This window comes from Mchenga conophoros, linkage group LG20 (genome assembly GCF_057382185.1).
Source record: "Mchenga conophoros isolate Kocher_MC1m ecotype Shallow Benthic linkage group LG20, M_conophoros_male_GT1.1, whole genome shotgun sequence".
NCBI lineage: Eukaryota > Metazoa > Chordata > Actinopteri > Cichliformes > Cichlidae > Mchenga > Mchenga conophoros.
Window position 1 is genome coordinate 11,084,998 of NC_140545.1, and position 21,303 is coordinate 11,106,300.

Sequence of the window (21,303 nt, forward strand, 5' to 3'; positions counted from 1 at the left end):
CGTCATAAATTAAACACCTAGTTATGTTTATTAAGTTGTGCGATCGCAAAGATGGAGCTCCTAACCCAGTGTCTAGATTTCCCAGGACACTCAAAGACAGCAGTATTTGTTCAGTGTTGACAGCTGCAGGAGTTGAGGTGATGACGTCGTCTCTCTTGGAGGCTTCAGGCAAACTTTCTCACAGTCAGCGCGTCAAGCTCGACAGAAACAGTATGAGGGAAGCTGGAAGTCAAATAAAAGCACGGTAAACTATTTTTATTGTAAACAAGACAGAAATGTTGCATTACAACCCCCCAACACAGTTATTTGTTAACCACTTCCAGCAGTGCTGTCATAAATAATGGTGTGGTGGATAATGCATGTAAATGTTGCTTGTTCCTTTAATATTTGAAATCATTTCAGATACTTTTGTTGCTCCCAAAACTCAGTGGCATGTGTTATGATGTCGATATCCCGGTGGTCTTGTTGGACAACTGACGCCAGCAAACGTACAATTGCAGTGGACTAAAATACATTTACTTTTACAATATTTACGTTTTATAAAGGACACATAAAAAATAAAAAACGGACAACATAAAAAACTGAACATAACAAAAAAACAAAAAACAATTTTCACCCAGAAAGTTCAATGAACACCTTATAAATTGGGGGAAACGACACTCGGTGAATTGTTATCTCTTATATTTTGAAAGTTACAACCGGAAATCGCATTTTCAGGCTGACTTGACGCTAATTGTCCAAAGACGGAGGGCGAGGAGTGTTCTGCTTTAGCAGCTTTTCTCTCCTCTGTGGCCACTTTCTTTGTGGTTGTTGTTCATGCTGTGTTTAGATATTAGTATAAGCGGTACGTTTTTATACCTCATAAAGTTTTCGTGCTCATAAGTTAAGTTTACCAGTCTGTAGGCTGCTTTTTTTGAACAACGGTAGCATTTTTTTTTTTTTTTACGTTATTGAGACCTTCCCAGATAGAACGATGAGACCGAGCGCAGTCGGATTTTATTTGCGGTTTTTATTTTATCGCCGGGAAAACGAGGAAAGAACATGAGTCCTGCTTATACTTTGGTAAGTAGTATGGATTCTAGCACATCTACCCATCTTTCTATCTTTACACTTACTTCACAGCTTATATATCACTTTCTCGTAGAAAACCCTAGTTAAAATGTTCAAGGAGCTCTGTTTCTGCATTCAGTGATATCGTTAGCTAATAGCTGGCCGTAAAATTTATAGCTCTCCCACACTTCTCCAATCCTTGTGCTTTCTTCATATGGTGACAAGTCAACACCAAACGCCACTGAAACTATGGCAAGTTTAACCTGACGGTATTATGTATAGCTATTATCACGTTTTAATGTAAGTATCAATACTTTTTCTGGTTCAGTAAGTCCCTTTCTTCAACTCGGCATGCATCCAATAAATTATTTTTATTATTTTTCTTCTTTTCGTTTATTACACTGTACGATTTCGCTGGTGACTAAAACGTTATTCCTGTATTGCTGTTCCAGCCGGCGGTTTAACAGGTTTCACCATAACGAGTCCGTTAAGTTTCCAAGTTTCAGTTCTTTGCAAGGGCGGGGTGACATTTTTTTATTATTTATTTATTTATTTATTTATTTTTACAGTTGTTGTTGTTGTTTTTTTAAAACATGAGCCTAGTTTCCTTTCACTCAGTCCGCATGCATTCCTGCTAATCTCCAGTTTATCTCCGTTTATCTGGACATAGTAACTATTCATAACAGAAAATATGGAGGCAATTCAGGTCATAGAGCTCCCAAAGGTCTCTGTCCTTTAAGGCTGTAAAATGCTCTATGAAAATCATTTGTCTGCTTTGCCAAATATATAGGAAAATCAACTTGGTTAATTGATAACTGTCAAGACAAAGCCTCTTCGATATTCATGTGCCACTCAAGGTGTTATCACTGTGGTATTGTGAAGTAATGATGTTTAGATTGTTTATCTGCCTCAGTCTGTGTTTATGAGAGGACTTGGACTGTTTTGGCACAGCTAGCAGCAACAACTTGACACAAAACACAACATAAAAGCTGTTTGTCTGTCACTCCCTCATTGGAGATGTGGAAATGAATGCCTCTGTACCCCGCTGACTGCTGAAGGATCAGTCGTTTTAAGGTACTTTATCTTGCTCTGTCCTTTTATGTTGGTGTAAAGCAAACCTGCATTTTTCTTTTATTATACTCCCGACTGCCACTGCTGGTGATAAACTACAGTTGTACAATACCTCACCTCCAACATGTCATGTCATGCCACACGTCTCTGCAGGGCGTGTTGTGGCGGTTTTGAAGCTGCAATTAGGTTTAATTTAGTTGCCAACTGATGACTGGGTTCTCCAAGCTTTGTGTGTCCCCTGTCTAGTTTCTACATGGATGACTCAGTGAGTTTCACTAAAATAATGCTGGGATGCCACTCTGTAAAGCTGAACGCCTTATTAAAATGTTCATTTTGACTTTCCCTCTGGCTTTTCTACACAACAATGTACAGTTCACTGCTTTGGGACTAATATTTGATTTTAACTGAATACCATGGAAAAGAGGGAAGCTCCCATTTTGATATGTTTCACAGTGTTACTGTAAGTGGCCAGTGGCTGATATATTTCTGGATTTCTTGTATTTCCAAGTCAGTGTTTGAATATAGATGATCTAAACATAGCTTAAACCAGTGGTTGGGTGAAAATCTTTCTGCACCATAATTATGGACACTGCTGATCCTTCTTCCTCCAGCTCAGGAAACGCAACTCATGTCTTCCTGTACTACATACCGCACACAGACGAATAAGTGCAAGTGGGTCAGTTCGGGAGCTGCATTGTCATTGCATGGTCTGGCTATGATGGAGCAGCATTCCACTACAAACATACGTTTAATTTGGGTCATACGCAGACAAAGGTGTCATTTGCAAGACTGAGTGACTGTCCGACTGTCTGTAGCTGAATCTATTTACTGACCCTCCTCCTCTCCATCTGCAGGAATGCAGCTCATAGTCATCATGAACTATGCTGTGGAATTTTACCATGTCTCCCCTTCTTGATCCTCATGTGCGACGTGTCCAAATAGTTTGGTTCCAGCGAAGCAGGAGCAAGAGACTTCAGCAATCATGTTGATGCCGGCTAAGGATATATAAATCAGACTGAGTGCATTGCAAAACAATCGCAGACATCAAATCTGTGCATGTTTGACAACATGTGATTTTTAGTTTAAAGTGCATATAGCAAAGGCCGCAGTTATTTAGAATATGTTGTCTTATATCTTTTTATTTTTTGTGTCTGATAAATAGTTAAACCACGTGAGGAACGCCTAATCTAGAGCTCGACCACATGTGGATAGGTGGGGTTAAAATGCTCCCCGTCATCAATTGCCGTTGGCTCTTTATGCAAGAAATGAGATTCGTGTGTTTTTCCGTGTCTCAAACGCTTCATGAAATCGCATAGACCAGGGGTCCCCAATCCCAGTCCACGAGGGCCGGTGTCCCTGTAGGGTCAACACACCTGAATCACATGATTAGTTCATTACCAGGCCTCTGGAGAACTTCAAAACATGTTTAGAAGGTAATTTATCCATTTAAATTTAAATCAGCTGTGATGGATCAAGGACACATCTAAAACCTGCAGGGACACCGGCCCTCGTGGACTGGGATTGGCGACCCCTGGCATAGATGGTCTTCCCCCATACCATTTAAAGACAGCCTTTCAAATGAGGTGCATTTGATTTGCTGTACTACAGGTGTTTTTGTATTTGACCAGCTATAAGGAGGCCTAGGAAGAAGGCATCACAGAAATCTCCTAGGCCTAGAAGAATTTTTTATTTTTTTTTTGGGGGGGGGTCACTGCACACATACATAGTAGTGTATGTGTCACTGTCACTGTCTTTACTTTTTTTCTCTTTTTTTACTAGGTTTATTTTCAGAAACCAGCATTCACATGAGTATGTTCTTGTCTTCACCTTTGGATGCATGCTGTTTCAGGGGAAAGATTTCCCTTGGGGTTTTGTTTCTCTGATCCTACAGTGTGCACTGTGCTCTTTGGATGTGATTTAATTGTACTGATAAGTAATTTTAGTCTGTCATCTTCTTTTTAGGTTGTTTTATAAAATGAGACAAGAGGAAAACGATCCTCTGCCACCACACAACGACATGAAGACAGAACAGAACCAACAATAAACTTTGTGGCTCTTTTGATTTTGATTACAGTTTATGGATAATTAACAATAAGTAGATTCTGTCTGTTGTGGGGAAATACTTGATACATTTACCTATGGAGGATTCGCGATGAGCTGACACAATATGCTGGCTCTAAGAGCGGAGCAGGTCAGACGTGGGGTTGGTGAGGTTGTGCTGCAGAATGAGGCTCCCACAGCCAAGCAAGGACGGCCACCATTGAGGATACCTTCTCACAAGCAAGTCATTAACATCAAGGAGAAGATCTCCCAGTGGGAAGGCCGCAGTCAGCAGAGCAGTGGCCATGATACTGGAGTGAAAGTACATCCTCTGACTGTATCTCGGACTCTGTCTGGAGATCTCCTAGGCAATGGTTGTCCAAACGAGAGCTGGAGAGGCGGTCTTCATGCAAAAGCCGACGTCTCAAAAAGAAATAACTCGGAATTTGATTTTCAGGAATCCCCAGCACAGGCTGGACACAGTGTGGGTGGCAGGAAGTCAGAACCGGTGCGTAGTGGTTCCAGTGAATTATTAGCCACGTCGCCAGGAAATAAAACATTTTCAACGCAAATACTTGCATCTCCCAAAGTGGAGGCTACAGATAAACGAATCATTACTGCCAACGGTGACCAAAAAATAGGTCGTATCTTGGATGCTGAAGTAGTTTCTAAACCTCTACCTCTGTCAACTGATGATCCAGAAGACAACATGCCTGCTGGTAACTTCTACACTTCCCGGGGTTTCTGGCGGAAGCTTGAGGGAAACAGACTGCTCTGGGAGAAAGGCAGAGGATCATCAGGTGAAGCTAATCCCCCTCCTAAACCTCAGCGGACATTCCAGTATCGGGGAACCAAGAACAGTAACAACACAGGGTACATGGTACAATGGGACAGAGGGTCCTCTCATAACAATCACTCCAACACGAGAACCAGGAGGGTAGCTCAACCACCCAACTTCCCACCTCCTCCGTGTCCAGTTGGAAAGAGTGAAGGACTTTCAAGACATAAAAAGAACAGGTCAGTAAGTGCACAAAAAGAAAAGCATAAATAATCATAGAGTACTTGTTAAAAGTAAAGTAGAATGGAACTGTTGCAGCACTTTCTTTGATATAAACTATAGTAGAAAGGTTTACTGAACAGTTACAGTATATGTAGAGCAGTTTTGGGGTGGGGAGGGTACTGTCAGAGTCTGATTGCTGGCTGGGGTCCTGGTGTGATGTCACATGATATCTGGCAGCATTGTCGTCTATTGTCTAGAAATGGCCTAGTTCCTGAGCAGCCATGGGTCCAGGGTCATCTTCATCGGGCACACACACACAGTTCCTCTTTCATTATTTTAAAGGCCGAGTAAAACAAGACTAAACTGTGTCACATGCTTATATTATCTGTAGTCCTGTGAAAACCATTGCTTTTGACACATAAAAAGCAAACATTTAATCCTTTTTAATACGGTACATACAGACAAAGATGGTAAAGAAAAGGAGTGATCAATGGTTTCAACAAAATATAAAAAAATGATTGATAGATTTTACTTCTCTGCAGATAAAGAAAGTACACCCTTTGGCCTTAGAAACTAATATACCTTGCTGACAATTTGTTATCATGTAAAATATCTGAAGTTGTGTGTGGGTTATCCTGCGTGCACAATATTTCAGTGTTATTCAAATCTGACTTGGCCATTCCACCTGAAGCTGGTGCTGTCCTTCTGACAGTAGAACCGCGCACTTTGACACCAGCATTTGAAATGATTACAATACCAGTCAGCACTTTGGATGGACTTTTGACTGGTGCTGTCCCTGCAGATCCTGTAATATAATTTTTGTTTCTGATGACCTTTTATTGCATCAAAGGCTCTACTGGCTGAATTTCCTGGATTGGCCAGTCATAGAAAACTGGCAGATGTTTATAATACATGCAGTGTAAAATATTAATAATAGACTCGGGCATTTTGAAGACTTTAAAGAGGTTTTTAGACGGTGAATAATGGTAAAATATACTTGAGTGTAAAAGAGAACTTGATACTTGGACCATATGTTGTTGTTTTTTTAAAAAGGCTCTAATTATTGGCCTCTAATCAGGATCCATTAATTCTAATTTCATACATTTGACAGTATAATGAATAATGGGGTATATTTCCTACTCTATTGTTGAAATATAAAGATACAAACATAGGTAGGTGTAGGTGTTATTGATTGCAGTGCCTTTATCATTAGGTACCCTTTCAAAGAGGACGAAAGTTTGCTTGTCCAATAGATTAAAAAGTTTGAATGGTTATTTTTTTCACATGTAGGTAGAGAAAGTCTGTTTCCCCTCTGTTAGAGCACAGGACAGGATGTTTCATAAACTGTAAAACAGTTTCACAAACTACTAATTGTGCAATATTTTTGTTGTTACGTATTGTAGGCAATGTAATCAACCTTTTTAGTTTATGCCAGTAGCTCGATTCGGAGTCTTCCTGTCATGTCTGCACACAGGTAGCACAGGGCTTCTTGTTTACCATCTTTAGAGGAAGCTTTCATTTAAGCTTGTACATTATGAAGTATCTGCACCTGGCCAGGTATTTTATCACGTGAACTTTAGTAACATCGAAGTTTCAGTTTCTGCACTCAGACAGACTGTCCATTTCCATATTTCTGTACTGTCTGTGACACAGAAAAACTGTTACCATATTGCAACTTCTCTATCATGCGCTCAGTCATTTCCTTCCATGATGATTATTCTCTCTCCCTGCACTATCTCCTTGTTTTTCTGGGTTTCATATCAACAAGGCATTTTGTTGTCGGGCAATGGCTAAACATACAACAATAGAGTGAACAGTATAATGGTTATCTTTAGGTCAACAGCCTTTCTCACTGCCATCGCTTCTCTCCCTGTCACAGGAAGTCCTTTGAGTATGAGGATGCATCACGCCTGACGGCAGAGCAAGGCCCTCGGGCAGATGATGCCCTTTACCATGCCTACTCTGATGACAATATTTACGAGGACATCGTCTGTAAGTCCTATTCCCAATGTGGAGCTGATTTTGAATGAACTTCCAGAGCTTCTGATTTATCTGGCTGTTAGCACAAAAGACAAAGACAGGAAATCATAAAGACTCCTGGGTACCTGTCGCTGGGTTGATGTAAATTTCAGTATTCTCAGTTAGGATTTGGCTTATTGTTGTATAATCCGAATCAGAATCAGAATACTTTATTGATCCCTGGGGGAAAATATTTTTTTGTTACAGTGCTCCATTATAAACCAACATTAACAAGACAGACAATACGCTAACTAAGAATAGTATACTAAGTATACTATTCTTAGTATAGTATACTTAGTAGTACTAAGCATACTATACTTAGTACTACTTAGTAGTACTAAGTATAGCAGCTCAACTGATGATGTTTCCTTTTCCTGATTGCCCACAGATTTCCTACAGTTACTAGAATTATTCCTCATGTTCACGATGGAAAAACATGCTGTGACTAGTGGGATCAGACATAACACCTATTCACAATATGTAGTGTCTGTAAATGTGGCCTAGCTGTTTGATACAAGTGTATAATAATAGCTTTTGCATTGCAATGTCACAAATTCAGTATTTCACAGCACTTGGCAGATAGGTGCTACCATGCATTTTAAACAATTTGTTGTAGTTTCAGCAAATTTAGGCTGTCTCAGTTGCTTCTATGTCTTGAAGACGTCCAGGCATGCTGTCTAATCCTTCCCATCACTCTACCTTACCCTCAGGTGATGTGACCAGAGATAACCCCTATGAGGATGTCAAGCTATCTCCAATGTGTATCCCTATTGCAAGGCCTCTCCCAAAGGTAATGGATAACATTCCATGTATGTCCCGCTTTAATAGTACAGGAGTATTTTTATTAGTTATGCATCAATGTAACAAATGTGTCAACCTGAGAAACAAAGGAAGAAGGAATTATTGTAGTTTGATACCAAGTAATTATCTGAAACTGAGCATTAACTTAGCACTTCTTTTGTTCCAGTTGCCTTCTAAACCCCAAACGTTATACAGGTATGCTAGTAAAGTGGACAGGAAGGTGTTCCAAGCTGTGTCCAAATCTTCAACCATTGCAGACACTCCCAAACCAGCTGCACCACGGCGTGGAAGCACTCAGAAAATACACAGGATACCCCAGGTATATTTGCACATACAATTGAATTTGATACTATGGCTGGCTGACAGCATTTTTGGTGCCCATTTCCATGTGACCTGTGACTGACAGAGTGGCAGTGAATGATGATTCATGTTTTACGTAGAACAGAAAAGGAGGCGGTTACTTGTTGAACAGGAAGAAGCTGATGCTGAAAATAATAGATAGTGTTGGAGCAGTATGTGTAAACACTTTGTGTAAATTCAGACAGAAGAGTATTACGGACATCTAACCCATGGCTGTGGAAAGGTTTTGGACAGGGACAGACTTTACTGACAAGGTAAAGAGGGAAAAAAGCGTTTTTTAAAATATATTTGTAGAAAAAAGAGGTTATGGCTTAAAAAACCCAATGTGACCCAAGTACCATGAGTTTGAGCTAGTTTGAAAAAGCCCGTCATGTTGATTTTGATTGTTTTTAGGAAGAGACCATTGTGTAACTTTTCAATAGTGTAAAATGAATATCTGAAACTGTAGTAATAATGAAATATTGAGTGAGTTGAGTATTCTTAAATATTTTAGACAAACCGCTTTTGGGAAATCTTTGAATATATTAAAAATACACATTTAGATCTTGACAATAACTCATTTATTATGTATTGTTCTGCTTCAAAACAGTGCTGTTATGGTTAGTTAGACATGTTACTTGTCATTGCCATACGAGTTTGTTTCCTCAATTGGCAGCGCTTCTTTTAAAAACAAAGTTTAAGCTTCCCGCTCTATGTTCTTTTAGAAAGAACAACAAGGGTATGGGGTTTTAAAAAAAAGAAGAAAAAAATGCTGAAAATCTGTAATATAATTATGTATTTAGTAGCTGTTAGTGGCTATATATCATAATTCCATGTAATCAGGATTCTGCAATGGCTCTAAAATTATGGGGCTGACAAGCACCTGTGCTTCTACTACATAGTATGTCAACAAAATCGAGACGATCTTTGATGACAAGCGAGGGAGGAAGAGAGTGAAGAACCAAGGAGTCACCGTGCGAGGTGAGACACAAACACATAGTGGCAGATCCACATCAACACATCAAGATTAAGTTGAGCCTCTTGGTGGAAATACCCATCTTTTGATGATACACATAAGGCCAGTCGCAGTCGGCAATGAAATGAAATTATGAAACAAAGACTTGCTGTCTGCATCTGATTATGGCCTGTCAAGTTTTCCCCATTCCTCTGCTTCTCACTAATCTATCCCGCCTCCTCCAATTTATATAAGCAGAGGAGACCAGCGGGACTGAGAGCGACCCTGAGGACGGCACCAAAGGTATAACAAACGTACAGAATCTTTCACTTTATGCTAGTTCTGGGTAAAGTTTACAGGTAGATAACTTTATATGGAGTAAATACTATTAGTTCCTAAAAATGAAAGTATAAATCCAGTGCTACGGTAAAACGAGAAGATAAAAACATCATATACTGTATAGTGTTAGTGTTAAATGATCACACCAAACATCTCCAAAGTTTTTAATTAGGAGCTCAACTAATGTTTAAAGGATAAGTCATTCATTAGAAAGATGGAGCTAAAACAGCTTGTTTCAGGCAGTGAATGAAATAAGTTGAATCAAGGCTCAGCATAAGATAAAAAGGATTCTTTATTTAGTGTGAATCATGCAACGCTGTAGTAGAGTTGAAGAATAAAAAGCAGAGTTAGAAATTAGCATGATAGGTCATCATTGAGCAACCTTAAAGTAGTCAGTGTTATAGCTACAGTTTTACATTATATAGACATTAAGAAGACCTTTTATTGCTTCTCTGTGCTGGTTGGGATTTTTCCCAGGATAAACATGACTGTATTGTGTCACTGTGTGGTGTTGAACAGGCTCCAGGAGATCAGTTTACATCCAGTCTACATTGAAACGAAGGCCAGGCTACCGCACCCTGGAGAGAGACCTGATCCAGATGCAGCAGCAGCAGCTTTTCCAGATCTTTGTGGTGGTGTCACTAAGAAAAAGCTCCCAAGAAAACACCTACTCCCCTGAAATTACACAACAGTTCCCCAAAATGGTTAGCAGTCTGCACAACTCTGCTTTGTTCATATTGCATGAATTGATGTCATTTGTGACAATTTCACAACTAAATTGTAATCTTGTTTGGTGATATTAAGGGATTCTCATTGTACATAACAAAAAATCCTTTTGAGAATTTGTATACGGGGAATTTCCCAGGCTGATATAAGGCTTCTCAGATGGACTCTTTTGATGTGTTTTTCCAGATTTGGGTATATATTTGCATTTTTCTCCCTGGAATATAAAAGAAATGATCTCTTTAGGTGCATTCGACCACATACTTGAGACTGTGCATGTTTGTTGATTTTTAAAAAATTATTATTATTATTATTATTATTTATTTATTTTAATTTACAGGAAACTTTTAACACTTTAAATTTTTGGTGGGTTTTTTTGTTGTTGTTTGTTTTATTGATTTTATTGGATCTCTGGGAATCGACTGGCCTGTAGTAGCCTTGAGTTTTTCTCTTTCAGTTTGAGAAGTCGTCCCGGCTTTCCAAAGAAGCTGAGGATCAGCTGAAGGTGATCCCAAGGTTCTGCTTCCCTGATTCTCAGGACTGGAAACCTTCTGCACTGATGCCTAGGTCAGCTTAAACACAACAACAATGTTTTAACACCATGCCTGATGTATGCTGTGTCACAGCAAAGCTAAGCCAGTGATGTAATGGTAACATGAGACTGTATTATTTCTTCATCTTCCTTTCATTTTCTTTGTGTTGGAGTCCTTTTGTTGACTTTGTATTGTTCAGCGTTCTTATTTATGCCATGTTTATTACCCCATTTCCTCTTTTTCTATTAATATCTCCAGCTATTAGTTGTAACCCATAAATCACTGTTGCAATCACTTAAATTCCCCACAGGGATGATTAAAGTTTTGTCTGATCTAATTAAATTGGAGTGCTAAGGGGAATTGGGCATGCATTTTGTCTGTGCGGTTCATTGTTGTAATGAGGGTTATGCTCAGAACTTGCACTCCCTTCCTGCCTCTAAAATATGCATCTGTGCCAATACAAACTACCAGACGACAAATATGTACATGTACATATTTTCTGTTCTGTCTGTCTTTATTTAGTGTAGTGTTTTTCCTGTTTAATTAATTGTAATGAAATGATTCCATAATGAAATCATTCATATCAAGCCAGCTCTTTTCCCACCAATTTTTATACATGGAACATCATGGTTAAATTACCTCGGATAAATAGCATTATCTGTGTTTGCGTTGACAGCGAGACGTTTTCCTTTGTCCTGACTGGAGAAGATGGCAGCCGCTGGTTTTGTTACTGCCGTAAGATCCTGGTGAGCATTTGACTCAAATGTTCGTGTGTGTGTGTGTGTGTGTGTGTCATGATATGGCAGCCTGCCCTGTGCTTACTCAACATCTCTTAGGAGATGTGAGTCACAGACCATAAACCACTTCTGTATTAATGACAGAGAGCAAGAAGAATTTCATCATGTTCCCTTTTCCTTAGCCTGAGAAGGGTTCAGTTTTGTATGTTGAAATTATGACAAGTGTTGTGCTTTTCTTTTGCTTTGTTACTGCTATTGCAGTTGTCTTGTTAAGATGTCTGCGATAAACTTTGTTGTTGGGTAGTACAGACAGATCTAGGCCACATCTAATGTGGAGAGTTTTATATTTTGTTTTTCTCAACTCGCACAACTTAGAGAGCTTTTTCAGTTTTGCTGTTTCTCCAGACGCTGCTTCAGATACTGTGTCATTAACATCTATTTCAATTTCACTTCATTAACCTGCAGGTTATTTTCTTGATTAATCCAGTAATTGTGTTTGTAACATGGCGGAAACCATTGCAAAGTGTCTGCTGTAAATCCCCAAAGCATAAAACTCATGCTCAGATTACTTGTGCCGCCCGGTTTTCCTGCACTTAGAAATCTTCAATTTGCAGTTAGAGAATAACTTCATATGACTGCTTTCATAACAACAAAACGGTCCAGTCATGATTACAAAGAATCTCAATAGGATTTAATCCAACTTACCGGTACACCAAGTGATCACTTCATGGGTCTGCACCCAAATTATGCTCCAGCTTGCTTTTGTCATTTTTATGGCCTATATTCTGTGGATTGTGATGGTTCCTGATCCAGATTAGCTTTGTCATTGATATTCTACTTAAATTTTATTGTCCAAGCACAGTTTTTTTTTCAGATTTTTCAGGGTTTTTTTATAGTTTCAACATTGGATGTTACGTCTTATGAAGAGGACATGGGGGAAAAAACTGATGCCACTATGAAAAACATGGATAGGGACTTTATGACTTTTAGGATTTTCTACTCCTGCCATTTTAGAGACTGAGAGAGATATGCCGTGTTTAATGGTGTTGTAATGACATCTCTGTTTCTTCCTTTTTATCATTTGAAACTGTCTCTTTAAGCCCAGTGGAAAGGGGAAGAGACTTCCTGAGGTGCACTGTATTGTCAGCAAGCTGGGCTGTTTCAATCTTTTTGCAAAGGTAAAGACACAACACATGTGCACACATATTTCTGCTGATAGAACTTTTTACTGCGACATGAAAAGAGCTGGATCGACTACAGTTTAGTGCTAATCCCCTGAACATTGTGAAACCCGCTGCCTTAAAACTGCATGTTTAAAGATAGGATGAGGGTGCACTAGAAGATAATCCTGAGGAGTCACTGGGTGTGGGGTTCTTTCCCAAAAGGAAATCGTATGCATGTAACTGTGTCTCATCCATCCTTCAGCTGGCCTGAGGGAAATTAACAACCAGTAGTGTGCTCTGAAGGAAAACCCCATCTGCATGCAAAAATTGATTCATCTGGCTTTGTCTGACCAGATTCTGGAAGAGGTGGAGAGGCGCAGAGAAATATCTCCGGCTCTCGTGTACCCTTTTATGCGTACTGTGATGGAAGCTCCTTTTCCAGCCCCTGGACGCACAGTTACCGTTAAGAGCTTCGTCCCAGGCGCTGGGAGTGAGGTAAGCCTGAAACCAAAAGAGGAAATGTTAATTAGTAGTTTTGCTCCTTCTAGCCACTCCCTTCTGCAAACTCAGAATGACTCAAAATTTTAGGGTATTTGTGAAAACAATAGGGCTCAGCCATGCTGCAACATATATATGTGTTTTTAAACACTGACAGCAAACTGTTTGATCACTTCTGTTTTACAGAGTCAAAATATGCAAAGTAAGGATCCTTTCCAGTAAAACTCAGGGAGTGTGGCAAAGTCAAAGCCTTACATTTGGAAGTCCTAGATTTAAAACCTATATCTAAAGTCCCCATCTATCATTTGACCATTGACTATAACCTCTTAAAATTCAAGAGCTCAGCATCATATTCAGTTCATTTCAACACCGTTTTACTTATATAGCGAAATCACAACAGTTGCCTCAACGTGCTCAAGTTGAAGATCCTACTATAATGGAGAAAAAACCCCAATAATCATATTTTACTCCCTGCGACCAAGCACTTGAAAACAGTGGGAAGAATGAAAACTCCCTTTTAACAGGAAGAAACCTCAGGCAGAGCGTGGCTCAGGGATGGGCGGCCATCTGCCCTGACCAGTTGGGGATGAGGGGAGAGAGTCAGGACAAAAAACACACTTATCTCCCCAGGTGCTTTTTATGCTTTTGTTTGGCATACCCACATGGAAAAACTTGTATCGGAGGAATTACAAGGCTGAAATGCACGTATCAGATTTCATTCTTTAAAAAAAGAAAAACAACCTCTAGTTCCCGGAATTATGTTTATTCGATATGTGGCTAGAACAGAACAAAACCCCTGGCTCTAATCATTCATAAGTCTCTGGTGATCTGGCAGATGTTAAAAGATCGAACAACATGAACATGGGTATTCAGCATCCTAAAAGGCTTAGTTTTGCATAAACATTTCAGCCATTCATACACACTGTCAACAACTACAATTTATATTTAGCCTGACTGAGTGTGCTCTCATTGCTTTGCAAGGAACTGACTTTATGCCGACCTGTGGACTCCAGACTGGAGCATGTGGACTTTGACAGTCTGCTGGAATGTCTCAGTGTCACAAAACTCCTGCAGGTTTTCGCCTCCCTTCTGCTCGAGAGGAGGGTCATCTTTGTCGCTGACAAACTCAGGTATGATGTAGTAGCATGCATCTCACAGCAGGACCAGTCAGGCATTGATGGCTATAATACAGCAATATAGTGGGTAATTCGCTCCACCATGATATATGCCTTTGTAAGTTTGCATTGTTATGTCAAACTTCTAACAGTTCCTGTTAAAGCTGAGCACCTGTTTCAAAAAGTTGTGAGAACATTAGGTGATACAGGATGTAACACCGATTTCTGTCCAACATTGGTTTGGCTTTTGTTCACACCAAGTAGTTCATATGCTGCCCGGATCATGCATGATCCACTCTAGTTTGTCTGTGCTCAGGCTGACATGGAGGCTTCTTTTAACATCATTTGTATCCTTGTAGGATAACTAAAAATTGCTACATACACAAAACAGCTCAAAACAAGTCACACTGAATACAATTTTGAGCTGCTCAATTGTGAGGAAAGACAGAATACTCAGATGCTACATTTAGAGAGCAGAGTGGGATATAGAGAGCAAAAGAGACAAACTCAAAACTAATCAGACCTGGAACTTCAAGCATATGACTGGTATGTGTACAACCTTAGTGCAGAGTTATATGCCAATACCCGAGCAATGCTGCACCAATGTGTTTCTCTGATCCAGTTACCATAACTCACTTTTACTCTAGCCAAATAACCAAAAAGTAATATAGAAATGCTAACACTGGGTATAAATAACACATTGCACATGGTGAAATTAACTGTGTTTTACATCATTTAAGTAACATCTGTGAGCTGCTTGTTACACTGAGCTTAAAAAATAGAGACTGCCACATTAGAGAAAGTGACACAGTCTAAAATTAATTAAGAAAAATCAAAAGATCACATACACTAAATTACTAATTAAAAGTTTCTAATAGCATGGCAAGCAATTACTGCTCTGTTAAGTGCTCTAAAAGTGACTGATGGTAATTAGAAAGTTATTAAATGTAGATCGTAAGTAAATGTCCATGAGAAATTTTTTAAAATTTCTTTTCCAAGTAGCTTTATTTGAAATTTGGCTTTTTGCTAAGAGCAGCTGAAAATGTTGGGGGAAATTAGCGATTCACCTTTTAAAGATTGAATATCTTAGTGAGGCTACAGATACTGTTTGAAAAACACAAAAAAGGCTCTTTGGCAAAACCAAGAAAATGTTAGCTGTAGAAGTTGAGCAACCAGGTGAAAGCGGAGGAGGATTTTCACAGCACGCATGCAACTTTCTGTAAAGGGACGAGGAGTGTCAGCAGGAGTAGCAGTGACTGCTGAACTAAGAGGATTAACATAGATCAGTTGCATTGAGAGAATCCTTTGATACTTAAGGCGTTTTGCTGAAAGCTCTTACAGTTTATTGTGAGTGTTTGGTGGAAAAATAATACATGTGGCCATCCTCTATCTTTAGGGAGCCATGATTGATATCTCAGTGTCATGTGATCTGTGTGGGAATTGCATGAATAGTGTTTTGATAAACCTCATCTCTCATCTAATCTCTTCACTGCAGTGTGCTGTCACGCTGCAGCCACGCAGCCTTGGCGCTGCTCTACCCGTTTACTTGGCAGCACACCTTCGTGCCGGTGTTACCAGCCAGCATGCTGGACATCAGCTGTTCCCCCACCCCATTCCTTATTGGGGTGCTGGCACCCTGCCTGCCACAGGTGCTGGAGCTTCCCATTGAAGAGGTCTGTAAAAATAATTTTGAAAACAATTAAGAGCTTTAAAAAGACAGTCCTGCCTGTGTAATGGTTTATTGGCTGTATATTCACTCCACGCATGCTGTTGCTTCCACTGTGCAGCAGCACACTGTAACTCACACTCACTGGACCTTTATATAACTCTTATTACACAATTGTTAAGTCTTACAGTTAGTAACTGTCAATTCTTCTTCTTGCTGTCTTCCCAGGTGCTCATAGTGGATCTGTGTGCAAACAAGTTTGTCATTCAGGTGTGTACACACAACGTATAATGGGAATGATAGGTGTGGTCTCAGTCAAAAAGATGGCTTTGCCTACACTTGTCCCTCGGTAGCATGCTGAATATTTTGAGAGTGACAAATTATATGGGATGTAAGCCCAGAACATAGTCCTGTCACAATCAAAACATTAAGGCTGATTCAGTGCTGCAATTTTGTCAGTTAACAGTAAGTCTTTTCAGTCATTGACAGACTTTTGTGTGGTTGTGCTCATTATATTAGTATACACATAATGAGTAATTCTAGAAACATCCCTCCATTCAGTTTGAATTTATGAAAGGGCTAAAAATCTTTGACTTGCACAGTGTGGGCTGGAGGCATTCTGCTCCTTTGGCCTGTTGCATTCTTGCACATTAAACAGTAAATGGCTACATTTCCCAGTACAGAGTGCTTTTGAAGTTTAACACTGGGTCTTGGGTTTTAAATCTAGTGCATGAAAAAACAATGTGATCAAAGCACCAAATATAATTATTTAGTTTGTCACAGCAAAAATTGAAAACACGAGTGACATTTGATGTTTTTATATTGAGGCTACTATAGATATTAACTATGAGACAATGTGACGGATTAAATGCATGGTTAGAAACTGCATCATGTGACTGCTGTTGACCCTTCTTGTGATGTGTGACAGCTGGGCGATGAGGACTGCATTCTGCCCAGTAAACTCCAGGCGGCGTTGCAGCAGATCCTGGAGGAGAGGCAAGATATTCTGAGAGAAGAAAATGGAAACACGTGTGGAGGTTGGTGGAACAGACGCGAAGAACACAAGATTTATCTACAAAACAGTCTCGCTATCACAAGATGAAGTTCCATTTTTAAAGTGACGATGAGAAGAATATTTGCTGGCATCAGTTTTCATCATAGCACTATCAGTGTGTCCTTTTGTTCTGCCAGCTAAATCTGGCTGTGCAGAAATGAGCTGCAAATGTCAGCAGCACAGTAGGGCAAACCTACTGCAGATCAATGCACATTCTGTTTTCTGCTCATTAGTTCCAGTTGTGTGATTACAAATCTTTAACCAGATTTGTGTTGATGACCCCCTTGTTGTTGTTCTTTTTTTCATGTAATCATAGGATTTTAGCATTTGAGTATTAACCTTACTGCTGTGCTAACATTTTCCTTATTTAATCATTCAGACCAGCAAACTGATTTGAGCTCCTTGATGTCGGAGGCGTTTGTGCGATTGTTCGTGGAGCTAGTGGGACACTATCCACTCCACATGGTCGAGTCCCCCAATGGCAACAAGGAGCTCCAGCGGGACAGTTTCCGCAAATCTCATCCCTCTCGGGGAGTCCGGCAGTTCCTGCAGCTCTTCATGGACACTCAGATGTTTGCTGGTTTCATTCAGGACAAGGAGCTGCGCAAGGGAGGAGGAAGAGGTCATTTTTTTAGATGTTATGTTTTTTTCTGTTTGGGAATATTTTGTTTCCACTGTTAGAGTTCTGAAAAAAATAGGTAAAACTAAATCATGAGGCGGGAGACACTCATGCCAGCTGGAACTGTGCTCGATTTAGATTTCATTGCTTCAGAGGCTGACTTTACCTTTTAACATAATAACTGCAGAGCTGTGCCAATAAACAGCAAAATACAAAAGCAAAACAGAAATTTAGAATTCATCCAGCTTCACAGTGAAACGTAGCCAACGTTGTACATCTTGGTGGGACAGATGAATGTGAAGAATATAAAACATCATCCTGCAAGATGTTGCATAAAAGTTGAAATAAACAAGTCATTGTTTCCACATAACCGGTAAATGGATAAATAGCAGTGTTGAATCATATTAAAGCAGACATATGCATTAAATTAAATGAGTCACAACAAGCGAGCCTAAAACTGAGTGAAAACAATTTTCCCTGCATGCAAGCACTAGGGGCTGGGCGTATAAACGGACAAAAAGTATGCATAAGCCTTTTCCCACTCAATGCTATTTATAAAGATGTGCAGACCACACACATAAATTCAAACTGTGCATACGCACGTTTGATACGGTGTAAGTGAAAAATAAGGTGAGACAAACTTTGATCCTGCATGTAAAAGAGACCATGAGTATGTCAGTGTGATGGGAATAATGCACTTTTCTACTGCGTTTCTACATTTTTTGACATCTGGTCTGTGCGTAATGAGCTGTAGCATATGAAGACTGTCTAATCCTTTTTTTCTGCTACTGTCTTTCCATCTTTCCCACAGGTCTCTTTGAAACCAGAGTGGCTGAGTATCTGGATTCATGCCCTGAGCCTGAGCCAAGTGGTGTGAACAAATTTCTTAAAGGACTGGGTAAGTGTCACTCCAATAAATGTTCATTTTAAAAGGTTAGTGTTCATCACTTAATTGTTCCTCTTCTGCTTTTAGGAAACAAGATGAAGCTCCTGCAAATTAAATGAAAAAAAGGCCAACATCTCTGTAAAAGAAGGACTTTGTGATTAAAAACAGAACTCTTGTTGCTCCTGGTCTGAGAAATTTCCGTGCCTGTGAAAGAGTCTTCTGATAGAGGGTGAAAGGGACAAAGAAGACTTGATGTGGAGGAGCAGACTCATGTTATAACCATGAACTCAAGTTTGAGACCAGTGCATTTCTTACTGGGAGAAAACTGGAAAAGTGTGTGTGTGTGGGATATGGTTTTGTTTTTTAAATTTTACAAATTCTTTTGAGGACCTTAGAATCAACCGTTGTATCTTTGAGCGTGTGGTTATAACCACTATGTCCATTTACACAGAAACCTGTTTACTTGGAACTCTACTAACATTTGAATCGCATCAATCTTACATTTCAATCAAGTACTTTACATTTAAAATTTGTGTGCATGGATCCAGCCTGGTGGGTCTTTTGTGTCTTATACTTGCGCATGTAAATAACATTCTCATTGTTCCATTCCTGTCACTTGGATGTTGTGTCTGTGTTGTTTCTTCAGTTTGGGCTTAATATCTCTAAGAGAACGTTTCTGTTTTTCTAGGTTCAAACTCAATCCGATCAATTGGTCATTATATGGTTTTTTTTTTAAAATTCTGTTTACTGGAATTGTAAATATTTTTTTTGACATTTTGCACATGTTCAGAACAAGTGTACAGTATTTGGAATATTTTTGTATTAAAGCATGACTTATCATACTTTTTAAATATAAGCTTCCAAGACTGTTTAATTCTCAGTTGTTTATTATACACAAACCTTTGGGTTCTACCTTAACCCTCTATAACGGACCAATTTTAAGCCATTATTTATTTATTTATTTTATCTTAGCATAGGTTGTCCGCTTCAAAATGTGAGTATAGTGAGATTATTTTTAGTTCATGTAGGTTATTCAGAAAGACCAGGAAGGGGGAAAAAAGCAGGGTATGATTGGTTGATGTAAAATAACAAAATACCCTGTTTATACAGGAAAAGAGCATTTACATATGTAAATTGTAATTCTAGTGTTATCTAGTCTTTGTAGTGTCTTTATGCAAACTTTTTATATTTAAGGTTGTTGTCAGACAATTGATTTAACAGGGCAGTTGGGCAATAAGGGGCCTTGCTTTTCTAGGAACTATATTACATATAGTCAAAGCACATAGATTTTTAAAATCTTTCTGTTCTTTACACATTATTTTGCTCTTTTTTCTGATCATCATATCATGTAAAATGTTTGTTCCTTTGACCTAAATTTACTCACTATATATGAAATTCACACTGATTACAAGCCTAACCTCAAAAGAGGTGAATAACATTCTTCTGCTTGTATAGAAATATAACGCAGGGTAAGACGCGTTTGCTGGGATGATACACGTGGCCTAAGAGGCAGTCGTCAGGTGAATGAAATCACGTGATGTTTTCGTGGCGAACAATAACCAGTACATCAGGATTATGACCATATGGGGGCGCTGTCTCCACGTCTTTCTACTCTAAGCTCCAACATGAAGCCTAACAGCAACGAAAGTGTCAAGTGTCTTTTCCCTATTTCAGACAAAATGTGCAAAAACCTGCCAGCAAGACACCTGATGTAAAAGATTACAGCTATTATTATAATTAAGTTTATTTTCATACATTCAGATTTTTAACTTTATAGTAAGACTGAATTGCACTCATTTGAGTTGTGCAGTGTGTAGATAAATGCTACACAGTGTCACATAGTTGTGTGATAAACTTGTCAAGAATTTAAGGTGTTGCAAGGGCTCCAAGCAACGCACCATTTACATAAATATGCAGGTCACTCGAGGCATTTCTTGTTTAAATATTTACTTGATAGTCAGTAAGAACATTGAGATTCAGCGTTCAGAGGAAAATACAGAGAAACACGTTGCTGCCCTTTTCCCATGGAATTTATGGACAATAGCAAACAAAAATCACCAGTCTTGGAATGTCCTACAGGCAAATTTACACATTGTTTTTAATCTGCCTACATCTACTGTTCAAAGACAAACGGTTTCCTTTCGCTTCACTTGACTGTAACCTACTTTTGAATATTTGTTCGTGTCTGCACGTTCCAGTGATCTACTTCCAGCAACTCAAAATCAGAGCCAATACATATAAAATAGGTCTGCAAAGATATTTTCATGTTTACAGGAAAAATGGCACTGGGATACATATTTGATTTGAAATTTGATCTTCTAAACTCTTTCCATTATAATGTGACATATATATTAATTTTACCATTTTTTTAATTCAACTCAGTTCTATTTAATTAGATTTATATAGGCGCTATATCAAAATGACAGTCACCTTAAGGTGCGATATATAGTGTAAAGTAAAGGTCCAGTAATTAAACAGAGAAAACCCCAACAATCAGATGACCTTCTATGAGCAAGCACTTGGCGACAGTGGGAAGGAAAAGTTCCCTTTTAACAGGAAGAAACCTCTGGGAGAACCGGAGGGGGGTGGCAGACACTGTGGAAGAAAGACAGAGATTAATAATAAATAACGGTTAAATGCATAGTGGTGTATAAACGCGTGGAGAGTGAAAAGAGGTGAACCAGCTCCAAACTGG

The 21,303-nt window shown here is 39.2% G+C and overlaps 1 protein-coding gene across 2 annotated transcripts; it reads left to right on the top strand.

Moving 5' to 3' along the window:
* Positions 1–733: 733 nt before the first annotated feature.
* Positions 734–19,486, top strand: dennd2c (DENN/MADD domain containing 2C). Of its 2 annotated transcripts, none has more exons than XM_085259691.1 (19): positions 734–1,062; positions 4,084–5,178; positions 7,041–7,153; positions 7,891–7,970; positions 8,148–8,300; positions 9,223–9,301; positions 9,531–9,578; positions 10,134–10,318; positions 10,795–10,904; positions 11,547–11,616; positions 12,708–12,785; positions 13,125–13,265; positions 14,250–14,398; positions 15,879–16,056; positions 16,278–16,319; positions 16,978–17,086; positions 17,483–17,725; positions 18,534–18,620; positions 18,696–19,486. In XM_085259691.1, the coding sequence occupies exons 2-19, from the start codon at positions 4,289–4,291 to the stop codon at positions 18,725–18,727; spliced, it is 2,787 nt and encodes a 928-aa protein (XP_085115817.1). In that variant the 5' UTR covers positions 734–1,062; positions 4,084–4,288; the 3' UTR covers positions 18,728–19,486. The 2 variants fall into 2 exon arrangements, with proteins under 2 accessions (XP_085115817.1, XP_085115818.1); XM_085259692.1 differs by having other exon boundaries at positions 9,534–9,578; positions 18,696–19,485.
* The last annotated feature ends 1,817 nt before the right edge of the window (positions 19,487–21,303 follow it).

Bases quoted from the DNA above. Each gene is read 5' to 3' on its own strand.
- dennd2c (XM_085259691.1), top strand. From the start codon at position 4,289: ATGCTGGCTCTAAGAGCGGAGCAGGTCAGACGTGGGGTTGGTGAGGTT. The intron at 10,905-11,546 runs GTCAGCTTAAAC...TTGCGTTGACAG, and splicing joins CCTTCTGCACTGATGCCTAG to CGAGACGTTTTCCTTTGTCC. The intron at 12,786-13,124 runs GTAAAGACACAA...TTGTCTGACCAG, and splicing joins GTTTCAATCTTTTTGCAAAG to ATTCTGGAAGAGGTGGAGAG.